The following is a 23,157-nucleotide window of genomic DNA, read 5'->3' on the forward strand; positions in this document are numbered from 1 at the left end:
TTTATTGAATTCTCTTTTTTTTTAGCATAGATGAATATTTAAATTTCTCAAAAGCTTTTTTTCTATCTCTGAATGTAATCATATCAATTTGGTTGTATTTGTTTTAAAAAATTTTTAATCAGTATACATGAATGAGATTGGCATATACTTCTCTTTATCTATCTATCTATCTATCTATCTATCTATCTATCTATCTATCTATATATGGTTAGGGTATTAGAACTATATTTGCCTCATAAAAAGTGTTGAATAAAGTGTTTTCATTATCAGTTTTTTAGAATAATAGATAATTAATCTAAAAGTTTTGTAGACTTCTGTAAATTCATATGGATTAGGGCTTTTTATTTGGTAGTGCTTTTAAATTTAGTTTAGTTTCCTTTTTAAAAATTGAATAATTTATTATTTTTATCAAGATTTTGATAGTGATACAGTAATAATAGTGTTCTTCTTTCAGAGCCTGGCAAATCTAATAGAAAAATAAACACAATGGAAAATAAAGAACTGAACAAACTGTAGGTGAATTTAGAGCTGAAAGAGAAAACATCTGACTCTTCCTTAGGGGCCATGGTAGGGTTATTAATTGGCCTAATTTCAATATTGTTTTGTCTCAGGGATTAGGGAGACCCAAGGAGAGGGAGAAACACAGGGAATGGTCAGTTGGTGACGCAGTCAGAACACACACAATATTTATTAAGTTTGAGGGGCAGCCAGGTGGCTCAGCTAGTAAGAACACCGGCTCCAGTGTCAGGATGACCTGGAGATCGAACCCTGGGCTCAGACACTTGGCACCAAGAAAAAACTGGCTGTGTAACCTTGAACAAGTTACTTAACCCCGATTGCTTTAAAAAAAAAAAAGAGTATATAAATATTTATTAAGTTTGCTGTCTTATATGGGCATGGTTCATGGTACCCCAAAACAGTCACAGTAGTAACATTAAAGATCACTGATCACAGATTGCCATCACAGATATAATAATGAAAAAGTTTGAAATATTGCAAGAATTAACAAAATGTGACCCAGACACAATGTTAGTATATGCTATTGGAAAATGGTGCCAGTAGACTTGCTGGACACAAGGTTGTCAGAAACCTTCAATTTGCAAAAAAATGCAATATCTGTAAAGTACAATAAAGTTAAGTGCAATAAAACAAGGTATACCTGTACCCAAGCCCTTCTGCTAAAGCTAAGGCTTCGGACACCAGGTTGACATTTCTTGAGTAATGATTTGTACCAGATCAGATCGAAGTTTACATTTCAATGACTGTAGAGGAAGATAGAGATAGGCATTGAGAAAGAGAAATATTAAAGTCAGAATGTAAGTGAATAAGGAAACACAACCTTATTGGAAATTATCTAGGAGGCAATCAGAGTCAAGTGCTAAGTGGTATGTAAGGTAGAGTGGGAACTGGACTTTAGGAAAGAGAGCTTGTGATGACCACTGTGGGAGGAATGCTGAGGAAGCCACAGGAATATGGAAAACAACCTATATAATTCAAAGAGAATGGCAGCAAGGTCACTGAGGACTTTGGAAGGGATGGGACCCAGTCAAAACCCAGTCCATTGGTTGTTATAAGCATTTTGAATTAATTGTCCATTTTGTACCACCCTTCAGGTAGATGAGTCCCATTGCATAGTCTTGGCTGGATAGAAATCAGATTTTTTCTCGTGCTAAAAGGATGGCCAGAAATCAGGGTACTCACTCTCAGAGAAAGTCACCTCCTTGAGGACAATTGCTTTTCAGCCCTCTTCTTGGTGCATTGGAGGGGAGGGAGGGGTAGTGGAGACAGTTGAGAAATTTTACCAGCAGAGTTGTGAGCCAGGCACTCTGCTTACAGCAGAGTCATCAGACTCAGACACAGACTCGCTGGGTGGCCTTGGACAAGCTTCTCCTGCCTCAGATGCCTTGCCTATAACATGACATTGTAAGAGGAGTTGTTTATGTAAGTTTCCTTTCAGCTAGCACATTCTGAGGTCTTAACTGTTAAACAGTCCAGTCCAGCCTCCAGTAGTTACTTCTGCTTGGTTTCAGCCTGTGACAAAGGCCCACCTGTTGAGTTTCCTCAGTTTTATCATACTACTACTCCATTATCGGAAAACCTCTCTTTATGTGCCCTGCTTCTCTCCTCTTCCACTACCTCTTGTGGTTCTCCATAGTGCCCCCTCCCTGGGGGGTTCGGGGCACCTTCACCTTCATTTGTGCAGATTATTTCCTTCTCTTCTGTCTATGATTCCTAGATACCATGTTTTGTTACCATTATGTCATGGTTACATTACATATGGGCATTTTCAAAGCAACATACACATTTCAATTACATTTCTATAGGTATTTACAATTTCTGTTAGTGTTGAGAGACAGAACATTCTTGGACCTCTGCCTGGGGTGCTAGCAATTGACTTGAACATTACCAAGCTGGCAAGAGCTGCTTTCCCCTAGGTTAGAGGTAGGGAACCTGTCTGTGGCCCTTTGCCTGAATCTAAACTTCACAGAACAAATGCCCTTAACAAAAGGATTTGTTCAGTAAAACTTGGACTCAATCAAAAAGCTGCACCCAAGAACCTAGAAAGCCATATGTGGCCTTGAAGCTACAGGTTCCCCACCCCTGCAATCATGAAAAGCCCAGGCATGGGCCCTGGTGTAGATGGCCACCTGGAGACAAAGAGTCTCACCAAGGAGGCCCAGAGAGGGGCTGCTGTGCCTTTTCTTCAGGAGCCACTTTCAACTGGGCCTAGTGAACAAGGAGCCACATTTTCTGGTACTTTTTTAAAAACCTCAGTAAAGGCAGCCACTTGATATGAATGATATATCTCTCAGTATTCTATTTGTACTAGACCATATCAAAGTTAAGCTAGGACATGGAGCCCTGTCCCCCAGCAGGCAAAGATGCAATTCATAGCTATTTCCACCCTTTGGTCTCCAATTTTACCAAGACAGGTACTAACCTTGGGTCTCTTTTCCTACCACCTTACCCTTGGGATCCTCACAGCAAGCTTCATTTGCAGTTCTAAATATGCTGGTGCCCACTTTGCTGCCCATGCTTGGACCAGTGTCCCTGCCACACCATTAATTTTGCTGCTGCCTGCAGATTCTTTGCCCTCTCCGCCTTTTCTAAACCTTGAGGCCCTGATCCTGGTGATTATGCCAAGTCATCTAATTCAAGTTAGATCTGGTCTGGTGCAAATGAACACCAGAAGTTGGAGAGGTAAAAAGTACATAGTGAGCATGAGAGGAAATTGACTTGCTTGGTTGTATAGTGGGCCTAAGTGATGAGGGTTGGCTATTAGGTTCAGCAGGAACTCTGATCTTTATCTCAAGACCAGAAAACCTTCGATTCAGTCTGGAAAGAATTCAACTCAAGCCAACTTGGAGTGAGAGTTGTAAAAATTTATTATACACCTTACAACGGGCAAGGATCCTTAGGGGACCTGCAAGCTTAAAGAAGACACAGGCATCGGGGCGGCCAGGTAGCACAGTGAGTAAGAGCACCAGCCCCAGTGTTGGGACAACCTGGAGATTGAATCCTGGGCTCAGACATTTAGCACCCCCCCAGAAACACCTGGCCGTGTAACCTTGACCAAGTTACTTAACCCCAATTGCTTAGGGGCAGCCAGGTGGCTCAGTGAGTAAGAGTACCGGCCCCAGTTGTGAGGATGACCTGAAGATCAAATCCCAGGCTCAGACACTCAGCACCACACCCAGAAATAACTGGCCTGTAACCTTGAGCAAGTTACTTAACCCTGATTGCTTAAAAGAAAGAAGACACAGGCAAAGCTTTTAAAGAGTTAAGGCTATTCATTAGATGTCAACTAGGCTGACCAGGTGAGAAGAGGGTGGGATTAGGGAGGAGTTAAGGTGGGGCCAGTGTTTAAAGGAATATACAGTTTTTATGTAACTGCCCAGGTGTTTCATGATTCACTGGGAAAAAGTCCAAAAGGGGGGCTACCTGGAGGTGTGGTTTTAGGCTTGAAACGTCACTAAGTCAGCCATTGGTCCACGGCTGACTGAGAAGTGCCCAGTCTGCCACCTATCAGTGTCATGCTTGACAGGATTGATGTCTGGGAACCAAGGATAGCAGAGAGATAATTGCTTAAGGAGTTAACCTAGAGATGGGGTATTGAAGGATTCATGGGGGCAGCGGGACACTATACATAGCGATAATATATGTTTATATTATCAGGGGGAGATAATAGTTGCCTAAGCTGGAATGTTTATAGATACTTCTGTGAAGGATTGATAGGTGTAGCTTGTTATTGTTCCAAGCTGAGATAGTTGTTGCTGGACAGAGTTAATGCTCTGAAGCTAGGCAGAGTGCAGGTAGGGGGAAGGGGCAGAGTTAATGCTCAGAGGCTGGGGGGGTGGGGAGGGGAGGGCGGGATGTGATTTTATAGACTGGTTTTACAAATTGATGTTACAGACTGATGTTGCAAATTGGTTTTACAAATTGATGTTACAGATATAGATCCCAAGCACCCTATCATAAGGATCTCCTAAGAGACAGATGGGCAGTCTCTGAATGCTTCTCAAAAAGACCCCTCCTTTAGGTAGCCTATTTTAGCCTATTTTCTACTGAAATGGATGCTTTTTTAGATATTTCCTTTCATGTTCAGTGGTAGTATCATTCAACTGAAGGAAGATTAGTGTAGGTTCTTACTAAGTTTCAGTACTCTTAATGAGTTGTTTGTGATCACTTTCTTTGCTTCTTACACAGGTATTTAAGAAGAGGGATACCATTAAACAGGCAATAAAAAATCTGACAATGAATATGTATGAAGGGCAGATCACTGTGCTTCTTGGACATAATGGAGCAGGGAAGACCACTACCCTGTCCATACTGACAGGTATGTATGTATTTTAGAATTTGGCAGTAAAAACAGATCATTTACTTCCCAGTGTAGAAAGGTCTGATCTGAACTACTGGAGAGCTATTATTGAATTACATTTTATTTTTATTTAATGATAAATTTTATCACCAAATCACACATGTTACAAATATATAAATAAATAAATATATATAAATACAAATATATCACAAAGCAGAATGTTGGGGAAAAGAGTAAAATATGCTTGGTTATAGGCAAAGGAGAATACAACGGTGCCTGTATTGCATATAAATATACAGTATTCATTCCTCTTTCTTAAGTCACATTCCCCTTTCCTGAAGTTCCCATTCTATATACAAAGTCCTAATTGTATTTCAAGACCTGATCAAGTCTCCACTTTCTCTAATCTGAGTGTTTTTTTAAATACCCCTCCCCAAATATGTGTGTGCAGTAGAGTTAAGAGGATGGTGTAGTGCATAGGGCTATTCAGCTACTCCTTTTTTACATTTACCCTACTACTATCTTGTTGCTCAGATGGATTTCTCCGTACAAAATGCTCCTTCTCCACTCTAGAAAGTAGTATCAAAAGATCTAGACTTCCCTTTATCCTTGTGTTGTTGTTATTGTTGCTGTAAACCCCTCACTAGAGATAGGATTTTTGGCAAAACACCTTAGTTTTTTATCTCTAGCTTTTCTCTGGAGATGTTTCCTCTTCGGTTGCCTCCTCTTGATTATGTTCCCAATAAGTACACTCCAACTAGCAAATGCCATTGAGTACTGTTTATAAAGATAAAATAATTATTTAAGGCAAAGAAAGGTAAAAACTTTGCCATGCCCAGAAGAAAAAGCTTTAAGCTCCCACAGTAGCTCAAGGTGAGAAAGAATAACTTGATGTTTTTGGAGGGGGACTCCATGGAGACAGCTCTTGTCTTGACATACCTAATGCCAATCAACTCAAGCAATCTCCCTCCCATAGTCCTGGCTCCTTTCTTTGTGTGAGTTCCCTCTGCCTTCTGTTCTTCCTGTCCCAGCTCCAGGTAGCTTCTCTCAGTCTCTTTTTCCAGTTCTTTGTCTTATTCTTCTCTTGTAAGAAGCTGGATTCTTCTTCAAATCTATTTCCTGGATTCACCAAATTGACTTTTAAAGGTCACCAGGAGGTATAACTTATCATTCTTCATCCTATGCCTTTTGCTTCTTTTCACATTCACAGAAGTGACTAATTTGTACCTCATAAAGGGATCACCTACCATGGTTTATGCAGTTTAACACTTTGATATCATTAGACACTTTTCTGTGATTATATCCACAAAACACCAACTCCTTTACATGTTTTGGAAGAGGGACCTCAGATAGTTTGTAATTGACATAACAAAATGTAAATAAGGTACTCAGACATTGCTAATTCTATAAAGAAGAGTGCAATATTGAGGGCGGCTAGGTGGCACAGTGAGTAGAGCACTGGCCCTGGTAGTCAGGAGGACCTGAGTTCAAATATGGCCTCAGACACTTAACTAGCCGTGTGACCTTGGGCAAGTCACTTAACCCCAATTGCCCTGCCTTCCCCCTCCAAAAAGCAAAAAGAAAAAAAGGAAGGAAGAAAAAGAAGAGTACAATATTATAGCATGTATGGATTATATGTGGATTGTGGATTTCCAAGATGTTAATAATACCTATTGACCTTTATGCCTCCTCCCCATGTGAGATGGGTGACTAGGAGGTGGAATACAAAAACCTTATAAGAAACTATATTAGGTCACATGACCAACAAGATGCCCAATCTTCATGACCTCTCAAATCTTTCCAAAATAGGAATTATGTGCAAGAGATAAAGCAATTTCAATTGTCTCCACAAGCTAAGACTCCAAGAACCTAAACAAGTTAAAAACTGAATGGATAGAAGTATGCTTACTTGGCACCCCATCCCCCCACAGCTCATCATGCTCCCAGCTGCAGGGCTGTACAAGTTGACCCATGGCTTGCAACAGACTTCAACTACCCCTAGAGCACTCTGCCCCCATCTTTCCAATGACACTGAGATTCAAAAAGCAAGATAATATGACCAATGAGATGGACAACTAGACATTTTTCTGATCTTCATGATGTCTCAGACCTCTCCAAAACAGAAATGACGTGCCACAGAAAAAGCAACTTCAACTGTCTCAATAATCTAGGACACTAGGAAACCATGAACTTAACTCATGTCACTCTGCACTCCCTTCTTCACTGAACTCTCAGTAGCAAAGCTTACAATAAAATGCAATGCCACATCCCTTCCCTCAATTCTTCTTTCCATTTTCATGGATATACAAACTGCACTGCCAGTATAACCAATGCAAGTGGTTACATTCTGGGCTGCAAAGGATATCTTCAGGGAACAGTGGGACAGGACACATGACTGGGATTGAAATAGAGTAAGACAGCCCACCACCCCTCCCAGAAGCTGGGAGGTCCAAACTCCAAGTGAGTACCAGCATGTCAATGCTCTATGCTGCCAGTATAAAGAACTGAGAAACAGAACAAAACAGAACAGTGGTGTCAGGGATTGGGGGGAGAGGGGGGAGGGGCGGGGGAAGCCTTTGAAAAAGACCCTAGCATCCAAACAGGGCTAATTCTGTCCTTGGAGCAAAGACCTAACTAAGCTAGTGGACCACGAGTTGCTCAGTGTGGGAAAAGCTGAGACTCTTTGAGATCCATCCCCCAGGGAAGCTTCCAACATAGTAATAGGGGAAAATAAAAGAAAGGGAAACCTGAAATTACCAAAAATCTCAGGAGGAAGAAACCCCAAATATCTTGAGAATAAGCAAATAAACACAAAGGGGGAAACGTTAGCAACAGAAGTAAATATTGCCTCCAGATCTAATATACGTATCTGTGTATCAGGTATTTATGAATAAATACTGCACAACAGAAGAAAACAATTCAACACTTGAAGAGGAAGAGCACCCTGTGGATTTGGAGGACTTCATGAAACCATAACACATTGTTTCTTAGTACTTAAAAGAGAAATGAAAAGTATTAGAGCAGAGTTTATGGCCTATGCAGCAGACATAATTGGCAAAATAGAAAAGTTGAATCTGTGATGTCAAATCTTACAGAGGGGAGGGGAGGGGGGAATAGGACAACTAATTAGGAATGCAGATAAACAGAAGTGAAGGACAGTCTGGAAGAAGAAAAGCAAAAAACGATAACATTAAAAGAAAACGTGTTAACTATTAGGAAAAAAAAACAAATGATCTCAAAGACAGGATTCATAGACACTATGCAAGAATTATGTCTCCCATAAGAATACATGTCAAAAAACTTGAATACCACAGTGCAAGAAATAGTACAAGAAAACTGCCAGCACTTCTGAACACAGAAAACAAAATGCCAATTAAAAGAATCTATACATTACCTCCTAGAGGGGAAGAAAAAAAACAGGGTGGCTAGGTAGCTCACCACCAGCCCTGGAGTCAGGAGGACAAGAGTTCAAATCTGATCTCAAACCCTTAAGACTAACCCTGTGACATTGGGCAAGTCACTTAACCCCAGTTGCCCTGCCTTTTCCCCTCCAAAAAGTGCAAAAAAAAAAAAAAACCAACAACAAAAAATCTCCAATACACACAATGGTTAAATTTAGCTACTCCATTGAGAAAAAAACAAATTTTGCAAGTGGCCAAGAGAAAGTCCTTCTACTATCAAGGAAATTTGAATGGCACAAGACTATTCTGCAACCACCCAAAAATGCAGGAGGGAATGAAATAATGTGTTCCAAAGAGCAGCGGAGCTCAGGATGCAAATCTCAGCTTGACCATAAATAAAAGATTATGGACAGTCAATAATAAAGAAGGATTTAAAACATTCTTAGAAAGAAAACCAGACCTAAAGAGATTACTTACTTCTTGATGCCCCAGGGAGAATAGCTGCAGCAACCAAGGACAACCACAGCAATAGAATGATAGCAGAGAGACCAATAAGAGACTTCTTTTAAATATTCATAAGCAGACAGGGGAGGCAGAAGTTAGGAAGAAGTGATGGTGCAGAGGTGAGCCTGAACATTATGGTCAGAATCTTTCAGCATCCTGCCTACAACTTAATGTTTTTGTGAGACTAAACAGAATTGGAAACGAGGAGGATAGAGGGGATTATGTGATGTGCCTTGGTCAAATAAAGGGCTAACAACAAGGGAAATGTGACTCTTAAAGTCTCTTAGGAAGAGAAGAGCCTGCAGGAGAGTGGGTGAGGAATTTGTCCCTCTATAGAAATTGAAAAGGAGAAGAAAGAAGAAACTTTGTTGTTGGGAAAGAGGTTCATTCAAAAAGCATTCACTAATGAATAATCCTATGGATAAAGAGAGATTATTTATGAAGGGAGATAGGGACCTTGCGCTAGGGTTTGTCTGCAGGGATTTGGCACTTCAAAAAGCCACTTGTCTTGCTTTGGGGGTAGAGAAAAGCAGGAGCCCCTGGGGGCAATGATTGCCTGGGTAAATGGGAGGGCACGGACTGGGGGAAGACAGCTTGAGTCAAATGAGGAGGAATGGTAGCCAGGGGGAGGTTATAGGTCAGAAGTAAGTTGCATAATTGGGAATGTGGAGGGGGACATTGTCCTTCCATGGGCTCTGTATTCTATAGGAATTGACATTTTTTCTGGAAGTGAGACATAGTAGGAAAAGAGGAACTAAGGAGTAAACTCTATAAGGCAGTAGCAGAAAATTCTTAGAGGGAGCAGCTCAGAAGGGCTACTTTAGAAGTTTTGATTCTGTGAAGAATGAAGAGGCTAAAGAGGGACTAGATAAGAATAGGGACTATGAACCAGAGAATGAGGGTCTACAGTGAAGAGAGAAGGATGATAAATCTTTTCTGAAAAGGATATAAAAAATAAATTTTTTAAAAATGTAATGAACAGAAGTAGTGGAAAAGGAGAAAAATGAAAATCTACTTGACTAAGAGTAAAAAAAGAGGGGAAGAATTAAATAGCCAGATAAAATCAGGTAAGAAGAAGGAACTGATAAAACTCCAAATAGAAAGGGGTAACAAATGGGAGGGGAAGAATAGGAGGTGAAGAGAAGAGAGAATAAGACTACCTTAAAAAAAGAAAAAAGATTAAACTGAAGTAACTGAAGAGTTGTAGTACTGTGCTTAGTATGAAATAAAGGGGAAAATAATAACCTGAAAAAATGACACAAAGGAAGAAAAATATTAACCTAGCTCATAATTTTAAATATAAATGGATTTAACAGTCCAATAAAAAAGAGTGACGTATTAGCTAAGAAAACAAAACACTACAATCTTTTTCTTACAAGAAAACACATTAAAACATTATGCATACAAAAATTGTTAATACAGAAAAGCAAGAGTTGTAGTCATGCTATCTGAAAAAACAAACACTCAAAAATTTAAGAAGGATAAACAAGGAAACTGCATTCTGCTGAAAGGAACCATAGTGGGAGGAAACAATAATAGTACTAAACTTGTATGTTCCTACTACCACAGCGTCCAGATTAAAAACAGAAAACATTACCTGAGTGACAAAAATACATATAGTGATATAATAGTGACAGTAGACTTTAATGTCCTTTCCATTTGAAACAAATGTAACAGTAAACTAAACGAAAGAGAAAAATGCTGAACTCAATAAATTACTGAAGAAACTAGAGCTAAAAGAAATGGCATCTTCTAAATGGGACAACAAAATAATATACATATTCTCAGCACAAAGTGGAACTTTTATGAAAATTGATCATGTATTAGGACACAGAGACATTTCAAACAAATATGAAAAGGCAGAAATAGCTAATACCTCCTTCTTTAGACCATAATGCAATAAAAAGTCATTGGTTCAAAGGCCAAAAACAAAAGACACAAACCAAAATGGTGACTAAACAATGAAATTACTGAGTCATAGAACAAATCATAGAAACAGCAATTATATGGAAAAAATGATGATAAAAAGACATTTCTGGGGTTGCAGTGAATTCAGTCTTCTGGAGAAAAATTATATCCCTACAAACATACATTAACAAAATAGAAAAAAAAGATAAATTGAATATGCATTTTTAAAAATAAGTGTAACTTCCCCAAAAAACAATGTAGGAATGATAAATAAAAACTATATGCTAGTTCTCTGAAAAAATGAATAAAATTGACAAACTTTTAGTTTATCTAATTAAAAAGAGGGTAGTAAGTCAAATAAAATAGCAAATGAACTAGGTGAAATTACAAAAAAAAAATAAAAGAATAACCTGAACCTTTTATTGCACAGTCATATGCTAACAAAACCGAGAACATAAAAGAAATAGAAGAATATTTGCAAAAATATAAAATACCCAAACTATCAGAGGTCATAAATGACCTAAGCTCAGAAAAGGAAATGTGATTATGATTGTTGTCCTTTGTTCTTCATGAGTACCAAAATGACATCACTATGTTGGGGTCAAAGTACAATATATCAGGGGGTGGAGCAAAGATGTAGGAGTAGAAGCACAAACTTGGTATGGGCTCTGGCTCCCACTACTTCCAATACATGTAAAAAAATGACTCTAAACAAACTTTAGAGCTACAGAACCCACAAAGAGACAGAGAGAAACAAATCTGCTGAAGGTAGCCCAGCAGGTGGACAGGAAGGGTCTACTGCACTGAGCTACAAGCTGAGCGCAATCCTGTGTGAGCCACGCAGTTCTGGCCCCAGGGCAGCCCCAACCAGCAGGAGGCTAGAGCAGACTTCAGGAGAGTGAATCACCAGCAGCTATGGGGGTTTCCAGACTTCTCAACCCATAAATGCCAAAGACAAAGTAAAAGGTCAGTGTAGAACTCTGTTGGAACGGGGGGGGGGTGAGGGTGGAAGAGCAAGGTCTGGCTCCTGCCCCCAGGGTGAGAAGCAGCTGAGGCACAGCAGCTGTGCAGCCCCACCATCTGGCTGCCTCAGGAGCTCCTGGCCTGCAGATTTGGGGGGGATCAAGTGACCATTCAGTGGGTTTTTGCTCTTGCTTTAACCTGCTTGGATCTGGATCTCAGTCTTGGGTGGTGGTCCTGGGGTGTGTAGCCAGTGAGCCAGATCTTGTAGGGTCTGTAGAGAGGGCACCCTCCTAATGTCTCCAGCAGCTGTGAAAACCGCAGTGATTTGGGACAAAGCTCTCGCCATTCTGGAAGCAGAGTTCTACTGTGGCAAAGAGCTCAAAAGTCAAGTAATTGGCTGGCAATATGAGCAAGCAGAAGAAGCACAAACAGACCATAGAATCCTTTTTGGGGGACAAAAAGGACCAAGGCATGGAGCGGGAGGAAGACAGTGAAGTCAGAACTCCTGCATCAAAGGCCTCCAAGAAAAATATGAATTGATTGTAGGCCATGGAGGAGCTCAAGAAGGATTTTGAAAATCAAGTAAGAGAAGTGGAGGGAAAATTGGGAAGAGAAATGAGAATGATGCAAGAAAATCATGAAAAGCAAGTCAACAGCCTGCTAAAGGAGACCCAAAAATACACTGTAGAAAATAACAGCTTAAAAAATAGAGTAACCCAAATGGCAAAAGAAGTCCAAAAAGCCAATGAAAAGAAGAATGCCTTAAAAAGCTAGATGGAAATGCCATTTGGAAAAAAATGCCAGATGGAAAAGTAATTTCAAAAACTCACTAAAGAGAATAACTCCTTCAAAATTAGATTGGAGCAGTTGGAAGCTAATGACTTTATGAGAAATCAAGATACTATAAAACAGATCCAAACAAATGAAAGAATAGAAGGCAATGTGAAATATCTCATTGGAAAAACCACTAACCTGGAAAATAGATCCAGGAAAGATAATTTAAAAATTGTTGGACTACCTGAAAGCCATGATCAAAGAAAGAACCTAGAAATCATCCTCCAAGAAATTCTCAAGGAAAATTGCCCTGATGTTTTAGAACCAGAAGGCAAAATAGAAATTGAAAGAATTCACCAATAGCCTCTTGAAAAAGATCCCAAAAAGAAAACTCCTGAGAATATTATAGCCAAATTCCAGAGTTCCCAGGTCAAGGAGAAAATACTGCAAGCAGTCAGGAAGAAACAATTTGAGTATTGTGGAAACACAATCAGGGTAACACAAAATCTAGCAGCTTCTACATTAAGGGATTTAAGGGCTTGGGATATGATATTCTTGGGGTCAAAGGAGCTAGGACTAAAACCAAGAATCACCTACCCAGCAATACTGAGTATAATGCTTCAGGGGAAAATATTGTCATTCAATGAAATAGAGGATTTTCAAGCATTCTTGATGAAAAAACAAGAGCTGAACAGTACTGAGTAGTTGAGATGCAACATACATCTATGGCCCTTAAATGACCTCCAGGGCATCATAAAAGCACTTTGGGTTATTACTATTAGTGTCAAATTGAGTTTCATTTGCCTTCTTACTGAGTCAAGAATCCTGCATCTCTCTTAAGCTTTGCTTGCACTTTACTTTTGTTGCAGTTAAACACTGCCTTCTCAGAGATGGATATCCTGCTGGTAAACCCTGTGAAGTTCATGTTTTTAGTTTAGCAGCTTCTGAATTTCTCCACTATTTTTGTCAAACCAATCTTGATGTTTGTGGCTGTTCTAGTCCAGATGAGTAAATGCAGTGCTCTACACCAAATTTCTGAAAGTTGCCCATTCCTTTTCTGCTCTACTGTTGCCAAACATGTGTTAGCTCAACTTTCCCTCCAAATTAGCAACAAACTGTTCATACTCAGAGAACTTCTCTAATCTGCTGACATTAAATCTTGTAGTAGTCATCTTGCCTTAGGGCCAGATGTTAAATAGGAATGTTTAGCTTGGAAAAGACAAGACTATGATTGGTCCAACACTCTGCACCACACATCACCTTCATCACTCTTACACCCTGTCTGTCTCTTCTCCTTACAATGACATAGTCATTAAATGTCAGTGTTTTCTGTGAGGGTGCATCCACAGTCTTATTGCATTGAGAAAAATGGAAGACAGTGTTGGTGATGAGAAGGTCATGAGATGCATGTCTTCAGTAGTAAGTGACTGTTGCTGTTTGTGACTCCCTGCCATGTCTAATAGTCTGTATCTACTGTGGCACTGAAGTCGCCCAGTACTACAAGCTTGTTTTCTTTTGACACATTGATGATTAGGGCTTCCAGCTCTTCATAAAGTTTTTCTTTGATCTCAGGGTTTGTCATGGTGAGAGTATGTGCACTGGTGTTGGCATGATTCTTTCCTGCACGTGGTAATCACATTGTCATGAGTCTGTTGTTCACTCCTTTTGGGAAGTATACAGGCTTGTTGACTAGAATAGTTTTGATTGTGAAACCCATACCAGCTTCACAGCACTCCCCATCACTGTGGCCACTCCAGAAAAATGTGTATCCAGCTCTGACTTCAATAAGCTGGTCTTCATTTACCAGCCTTGTTTTCATTCAGAGCTGCTATATGGATGTGATACCTGCTGAGTTCTCTTGCAACAAAAGCTGTTCGTCTTTTAGTTCTACTGAATTTGGATGAATCAAACCAAAGACTGAAAACAGCCCTGAAAAGGGCATGGCAGCCCTCATACAAGAGGTACTAGTCTTCTCTGAACACCCCTATACCCTAAAATAGATCTAAGAAAAAGATCTTTTCAGACTTTTTCACTGTATTGATCAGGGGTGTGTATCAGCAATGCCATATTCACAATGCCTATGGAGATTACAAATATGCTGATATAATTATCCATTACAAAATATGTCATGCTTGCCATATGGGGAAATAAACTAGAAAATTTATTAAGATACCAAAAGACTGAGTCCCAAAACCAGAAGGTGAAAGCCATCAGAGTAGTTATGATATTGGCACAGGTAGATAAAGTAGAAAGCACCCACATTTTCAAGCCTTTAAAACAGAACAGGCTACCTCAGGCAAAGGTCCTCCTCTCCCCACGCACAGCAACCACCCAGCGTCCTGGAAGCGCGCTCCCAGCAGCTCCGGCCCCTGGCAGTCCTCAGCAGGAGTCCTTAGCAGAAAGTCCTTAGCAGTCCTAACTCAAAAAGGGCTTCGCGCTGCCGCTGCCTCTGCTGCTGCCGCCACCGCCGTCAGCCACCGCAGGAACTCCAGCTTGGCTTCTGCTTCCTTTTGCTCCACCCTTTCCTGCTACGTCAGCAAGTCCAACGGGGCATGGAAGATCTTTAAATCCCATAACCCTTACAGGGTGCTTTTTTTTCCCTCTTTTTTATTTAAAAAGAAGAATTATATGAGATGGCTCTCTGGGACAGCAAAAATGAAGGATACTGGGGGAAATTATGACACTATGAAAAAAGGCATAAAGCAAAACTTATCTTTAAAAAAATAGATCCAAACAGCAGAAATTTGCTTATGCTGTGATAGTAGTGCTTTGTCCTGAAGAAGAGCTCTGCCAGAGAACAAATCTCAAACTATATTACAAGTCAGCAGTCATCAAAAACCATCTTTTATTGATTAAAAATCAGATATGTCAGTGGAATGGAGTTGAAGAAGGAAAATTAGAAACAACGTAACTGAATAGCCCAGTGTTCCACAATGAGAAGAACAAGCACACTAATGCACCATTGGTGGAGTAATGAATTGGCATAACCATTCTAGAAAGCAATTGGAAACTGTATGCAAGCATTCACTGAACAATTCAGCCCCTCTGACCCAGCAACACCGCTGCTAGACTCGTACCCAAATGAGTTAAATGAGAGAAAAGCACCCATATGGAGAAAGGGGCGGGGGAAGGCAACTTAGCTGTTGCATATAAATTTTGAAATGGCTGAACAGATTATATGAATGTGATGGAATATTGTACTATAAGAAATGAAGAAAAGGGACAAATTTGGAGGGAAAAAGCTTATAAAGACCTGTAAGAACTGATGCCAAGTGAGCTGAGCAGAACCAAGAGGATAATTTCTAGAGTGACAACAACATTTTAAAGAAAAATAGCTCTGAAAAACTTTATGCAATTCAGTGCAATTACTAATCATGACTCTGGGGCTAGAAGATGAAATATGTTTCCCACCTCTAAACAAAGAGGTGTTAAACTAGACATGAAGAATAAGTCATACATTTTCAGATGAGGCCAATGTGTGGATTTATTTTGTTCTACTCTGATTATTGATTACAAAGGAGCATTTTTAAAAATTGAATGGAGGGTAGAAGAGGTAATGAATAGTGTGGTAGAACAAGAAGAATAATAAGAAAATCACTGAAGCATTTTCCAATAGCTAAGAATAGGATAATGTTCAGACAGGAACACAGACAATTTTGGAGCTAATATGCTGAGTATGTTATATGCTTAACAAGAAACAGACTGTACATAATAGAGATTCATGGTTTCATACAGCCTTTTTCTCGTTTTGTCTATATAAATACTCATTTTGTTGTTATGCGTGAAGCAAAAACTTGAGATATATGACTGTGTATGCATACACACACACATACCCCACATATCTATGTTTAAAACAGTAACAGTTAAGTTTAAGTAAAACAGTTAAGGAATACGTACCTAAAGAGGCCAAAGGCTTACACATAGCATAGAAACCTCCTGCCTGTAGTACACATCATGAACACTTTCTTTGAGAAAAGAATCATGAGACTTTGTACATAATAAAGACCAAATATATCTGCAAAATAGATTTGATTTATTTTTGTTTGCTTGTTTTTACATCACTGGAATTTTTTCCAGTATCCTTTCTCTTCCCCTCCCAGAAAGCTATCCTATATAACAAAATTTTAAAGAAAAAGTGAAAAAAATCAGTAAAGCTAGTCAATACATTTTAAAAAGTCTGAAAATAGAAGTAACGTTCCACATCCATACACCTCCCATTTTCCGCAAAGGAGTGGGGCAGGGATGTCTCCTCAAACCTCATTTTAAAGTCAGGCTTGCACTTTATAATTTTGTGACATTCACTTTTGATTGTTTTGTGGTTCTTTCCATTTACATTGTTATCATTTTGACTCTATTTCACTTTACATCATATATAAATCTTTCTATGCCTCTCTATGTTCATCATATTTGTTCTTATTGTGCATTAATATTCCATTACTTACGTGCACCTCAGTTTGCTTAGCCATCCCACAACTGATGAGCATCTACTTTGTTTCCAATTCTTGGCCATCACAAAAAGTACAGTTATCAACATTTTGTTGTATATGGGTATTCTTTTCTTATCAATGATTTCCTTGGGGTATTAGCCTTATAGTGGAATCTCTTGGTCAAAAGGTACAGACATTTTAGTCGCTTTATTTGCATACTTGCAAATTTTTTTCCAAAATTATTTCACTGATTCACAGTTTCACCAATTCTACTAATGTGCTTATCTTCCAAACATCCCTCCCACACTGACTTCCCATAATTTGTTATCTTTGCCAATTTACTGAATATAAAGGGAAAATGCACCTTTTTGTTTGAATTTCTTATTGTGAGTAATTTGTAGCATTCTTTCAATGTGATTTGTTAATAATTTGAAATTTTGGGGGAATTATTTGTTTATCCTTTGACCACTTATTTCTTGGGTAATGGCCTTTAGTGTGTGTATACATATACATATGTGTATATATACACATGTGTGCATGTATATATTATGTATGTGTATGTATATATGTATACACACACAAGTAGTTGTATAGCTTTCAAAAATGAGGCCAAAAGAAAAAGGCCAGTTAAATATCTTTCAGCCACGCTGATGGCTTTTTTTTTTGCCATGAAACTACAAACCTCTATTATATGCTTTTCATTTTAAACATATAACAAATTTTACATATAAAAAGGATTATTTATGCCTAGTTCTGATATTATATAATGCAGAAATTTGCCTTAAGAATTCTAATTTTAAATAGTTCTTATAGAAAAAAAGTCTGATGCCTCATCCCATGACAGACCTTCCTACATTGCTCTTCTTGTCCTTTCCCCACCTCCCATCCTCCATTCTCTATACTCAACATTCAGTGCCTCAACTAATGCTCTTATCATCCTGACTACCTCTTTCTGGTTGTGCTCTGGTTTGTTTATGTCCTTCATAAGATGATTCACCTAGAACTTTGAAGATTGTTCAAAACAGTCTAATCATGACAGACTGCAGCTGAACTATTTGTTACTTTCTTCATCCTATATGCTGTGCCTCCCTTAAATGCTAACTAGAATTAGCATGAGCTCCTTTTGCCTATCATCTCACACTGTTGACTCGTATTGAGCTTCCAATCATCAGAGCCCCAAGATCTTTTTCACAAGAACTTCTTCCTAACCATATGTAATAGGAAGACTTGACTCAGGGCCCCTTTTGCTCTATCCTGGATTTTACAAGATACTCCTAGGCTGGCAAGTGATGGCTTATTAACTGTGTTTGAGGAGCTAAACCAAGAGCTTCCTCTGGAAGAAGGTTCCTTCTGCCCACATACAGGGCTTTGATCTATGTGTCTCCTTTCCCGTATCCCAACCTTCTGTTCCCACTGACAATGGTATTTACTCTGGTCTCCTCCAGCACCTATTGAGTTAATCATTCTGCTTCAGTGGGGACCTACTTGGTGTTCTAGAGAGGTTGTTCCGTATATCACCAAAAGAACTATTTCGCCCATGGTACCATGGTACCATTTCTAGCCATTCAGTCACCTCAAAGGGGCATGTAAATGGGACAGTGCTAGGTCTGGAGTCAGGAAGACTTGAATTCAAATCCAGCCTCAGACACTTACTAGCTTTGTGACCCTGGGAAAGTAGCTTAAACTCTGTTTGCCTCCATTTCCTCAACTATAAAATAGGAATAATAACAGCACCTATCTCTCAGAATTGTTGTGGGGATGAGATAAGATAATATTTGGCAAGTACTTAACACATAGTAGGTGCTATATAAATACTTATTCCCTTCCCCCTTCTCTTCTTCATCCTTTATATTTTTATTGACTTTCTACCACTTCAAACATGTAAGCCATGTTGCTATTTCATCCAATTTACTGACTATACCAATTTTGGTGGGCAGGTGACTCAAATCTCCTTTTTGGCTCAACACTGGAATGAAATGAAACCCATTTATAGATTATTCCATAAGGACACTGAACAACTTAGTTTGGGTAAATGACATACACCTCACTCCCTTTCCTGCATATAAAAATATAATTGGTCATCAGGGCAGGGTGTGGTGATATGTATGACCTTGGACCATCTGCCAAGTCTGAAGGGGCCTGACTCCATATAGGTGGGCACTTACCAATTGGGGAATAGCTCATATGTTTATAAATTTGACTCAGGTCTCTATATTTGAAAATTGAGGTATATATTTGAGGTATGAGGCCTTTTCCAGAGAAACTTGGTATAAGTTTCCTGCTTGCCTTCTAATTTTGCATTAGTTTTGTTTGAATAAAAATTTTTAAATTTCATGTCTCCTGACCTCCCAGAGACTCTGTATTCTCTGGGTTTTTGTGACATTGCTCTCTCTTAGTTTTTCTCTTACCTCTATTTTGCTGATCCACTTGCCATGTGAGAAATCAAGAAACTTTTTTTAGGAGGGTTGGGGAAAAGGAAGGCATGAGTTATAATGAGGTTTTCATGATGGTTCCTGACCTTGTCATCCATCTTATGTTTTATAATTAGATTAGATTGTGATTAATTAATTAATTTATAATTAATCATTAGAATGTGAGCTCCTTGAGGGCAGGGAATATCCTTTGCTTTTGTTTGTATCTCCACCACTTGGTATATCTTTATTGCCTCATTGACACTGTTGTCTAAAAATGAGCACAGAATTGAAGTAGATTGTCCAGAAGTCATAAAGAAACTGATTATCAGAGATATAGTGTCAAAACACATTAGCCATGGGGGGCAGAGAGGGTGCAGCAAAAGAAGCTGAGGAGTTAGTGAGTAGTTAGACAGGTAAGAGAAAAACTGAGAGCAATGTCACAAAAACCCAGAAAATAGAAAGTCTCTGGGAGGTCAGGAGTATCAGATGTTGTGGAAAGGTTAAGCAGGAGAAAGACTGAGAAGAGGCTGTTTGTTAGATTTGGCCATTAAAAAATCATTGGTTACAACTTAAAAGTAGAAGAGAAGCAAATAAATGGGGTCTTTGCAGCCGTATAGTATTAGTTTTTCTTCAATGACATAAATATGTTAGAGAGACTTAACATGTTAGTTGATAGGCCTTGACACACTAAAACAATGAACCAAATGTAGTAAGATGAAATTTAATGAAACTAAATGTAAAATCCCAACCCCTTGCATTCAAAAAAGTTGACTCTTACAAATACAAGATGGGAAAGCTATAGCTAAATAGCAATTTGTTTGAAAAAGATTGGGGGTTTTACAAACCCAGTATAAGTTAACAGTGTGATATATTTCAATTAAAAAAAACTAATTTGAGCTTAGTCTAAATTCAAAAAGGCATAATGAATTAATGAGGTGATAGAATCTAACTCTACTATATCCCAGTCTTCCACTCTATGCTGGTCAGGCTACTTCCAAGATAAACTATGTACCCAGGCTGTAGAACCCACAGGCCTATACCATCATGCAAAACCTAAATTTCATTATTCTAAAGAAAGAACTACCTCTTCAAGCAGAGAATGTCATGGCACTTCAGTCAAAGTTACAAGTGGTTGAGCACATCTGACAACAACACCAGCAGGATGTATATACCCATGGTTTCATAGCTTGTCTCAGAAAGCACATTATTTGCTCTCTTGTATATCCCATCTTTCTTTGTACCTCCTCCTTAATTCAATTTAGCAAGCATTAAGTTCTTACTATGTGCTGATCACTATTAGACAAAAATTAGAATGCAAAACCAAAATGAAACAGCCCCTACCCTCAAGGAGTTTAAATTTTTATCAGGGGAAACAGCTTTACACATAAGGAAAGACATAGTAATTTCCAGGGGAAGGGCAGAGGCCTAATTAATATGAAAGATGATAATAGTAGAACAGGGATTCTTGAGGATAAAATAGAAAAATAGGGTGTTTTCTGCTTGGTTCTAGGTCTCCTTACTCCTACAAGTGGAGAGGCATACTTCAGTGGTTATGAGATCTCACAGGACTTTGTTCACATCCGGAAAAACCTGGGCTTATGCCCACAACATGACATCTTGTTTGATTACATGACAGTTGCTGAACATCTTTCCTTCTATGTTCAGGTGAGTCCAAAGTATGTATTTTTTTTCTTATGCCTTATGTGTCCACTTAACAGGCTAGTATTCTTACTCTCAAAGGATCCCAAAATAAGTTCTAAAAAACACTTTGTGGACACAAAGGGAGATAGGGGAAGGAAAGACATCCTTAAATCAACATTCCGGGATAAGGAAGCAACTAGAGTTGCCTGCAAAGTCTTTCTGAGGCACAAAAAAATTGTTGGATAGGCTAAGCTTCCTTTCACAAAGTCTCTAATCTCTGTCCTAATTTTGTTCTTTTAGTTGAAAGGAAAAAGTGATAAAGATTGCACTGATGAAATCAATTATATCTTGAGTATTCTTAACCTGGAGAATAAGCGCAACACAATTTCAAAGTCTCTGAGTGGAGGAATGAAACGCAAGGTCTCCATTGGCATTGCACTCATAGGAGGATCTAAGGTATAGATTTCCCCATTTCTGTGGGTAGATTCAGGTCCCTATGACAGCCTAAATAGACAAATCAGCTTATAAAGACTTAGGTAAGTTGGTATGGACCTTCCTCTCTAAATGGAACTTCCTAAGATATATACTCAGTATTAAACAAATGGTTAAGTAGTCTAATTAGTATAGGATAGCCATAGGATTAAAGGCATTAAAAAGCTGACTCTTCCTTAATCCGGGTTTGCTGTCTGTCCTTAGACAAGAGATTCAATTCCATTATATCCTACCTGACTGGAACAATGAATACCAAGTAGATATAATATGGCAGAATAATTTCTACATTATAGTAGAATTCATCATATTCCCTTGAGTAAGCTAGCATATCATTAGAGAAAAAGAGTCAGGATAAGGCTTCCCACCAGGTAAACAGTGAGATTTCATTTGAAGACTATCTCATTAGTCCTGGGTCTATCTTTTGGGGATCTTTAGGTGGTCTTGCTGGATGAGCCAACATCTGGTATGGATCCAGTTTCACGGCGAGCCACATGGGACCTCCTTCAAAGCCAGAAAAGTAAACGCACTATTGTTTTGACTACCCACTTTATGGATGAAGCTGATCTTCTGGGAGACCGCATTGCCATCATGGCAAAAGGGGAACTGCAATGCTGTGGCTCTTCACTTTTCCTCAAACAAAAATATGGTAAGGGGAGCAAGGGAGAGAAATCTAACAGGTCTATTATTGATCTTTATTCTGGGGTCTGGATTGAATCCCCTACATACGCATAGTAAAGAAAACTCTTTGTAACAGTTCCCCTGCACTCTGGAGAGGCAGTGTATACAGCACAGTGTAAAGAGGGCTGGATTGGGGGTTAAAAGACCTTGGTTCAGAGTCTGTACCACTCCCTTACCTGGGTGACCTTGGACAGGTTATATATTCTCTCAGTGATCTGTATGATCCATTCTAACCCTAAGTCACTGATTGATGAAGTGGCAAGGTAGCTCAGTGGATAGAACACTGGACTTGGAGCCAGGAAAATTTGAGTTCAAATCCTGTCTCAGTTACTTACTAGCTGTGTGTCCTAGCTGTAAGTCATTTAGCCTTTCTCAACCTCAATGTAAGAAGAGGAGTAATGTATAACGAAACAGAAAAGATAGGTTGGGGCCAGGTTGTAAAAGGGTTTTAAGAGTTATACAGGAACTTCTATCCAAGCTCTACATTCCTACTTCAACAAAATAAAAAATGGCACTAAACTGAATAATGATCAAGGAATCCAGTGGGAAATTGCAGTGATTTTATCCACATGGATTTTTATCCATAGGTTTCTGGTTACATAAAAGAAAATTAAAAGAATCCATCGATCATCTCCTGAAAAAAAAAAAAACTACAGAAAAATCCCAGAAGTATCACAGTCAAAATCCAGGGCTTCCAAGTCAAAAATAGTACTGCAAACAGTCAGAAAGAAAGAGTTTAAGTATCAAGGAACCACAAAACCTGGAGGCTTCTACTATTAGTAAGAGGAAATCTTGGAATGAAATCTTACAAAAGGCAAAAGATATAGACTTAGTACCAAAATTTACTCTTAAAAGTTGAGTATAATGTCATGGAGGGTGGAAGTGGGGAGTGGAGCTTTAATGGAATAGGGAATTCTCAAGCATTTCTAATAAAAAAAAACAGAGCTAAATAGGAATAAGTGAACTTGCTGAGGGTGAAAGAAGAGTATGTAAAATCTGGCTTGAAGCTTAGCATTAAAAAAAATAACTAAGATCCTGGCACCTGATACCATCACTTCCTGGCAAATATAGGGAGAAGAAATGGAAACAATGTGAGATTTTATATTCTTGGGCTAAAAGATCAGTATAGATGGCAG

The 23,157-nt window shown here is 38.9% G+C and overlaps 1 protein-coding gene across 1 annotated transcript in view; it reads left to right on the top strand.

Moving 5' to 3' along the window:
* Positions 1-23,157, top strand: part of LOC138143979 (phospholipid-transporting ATPase ABCA3-like) — a 282,495-nt gene that overhangs the window by 184,564 nt on the left and 74,774 nt on the right. Inside the window, exons 11-14 of the mRNA XM_069065289.1 lie at positions 4,708-4,837; positions 20,721-20,875; positions 21,152-21,307; positions 21,779-21,989. Of these exons, the coding sequence (XP_068921390.1) occupies positions 4,708-4,837; positions 20,721-20,875; positions 21,152-21,307; positions 21,779-21,989 (652 nt within the window). The remainder of the gene's footprint in view (positions 1-4,707; positions 4,838-20,720; positions 20,876-21,151; positions 21,308-21,778; positions 21,990-23,157) is intronic.

The sequence above is a fragment of the Petaurus breviceps genome, unplaced genomic scaffold, assembly GCF_028583685.1.
Source record: "Petaurus breviceps papuanus isolate PSGF00001 unplaced genomic scaffold, PetGlider_PUasm1.0 138, whole genome shotgun sequence".
In the NCBI taxonomy this organism is placed as follows: Eukaryota; Metazoa; Chordata; class Mammalia; order Diprotodontia; family Petauridae; genus Petaurus; species Petaurus breviceps.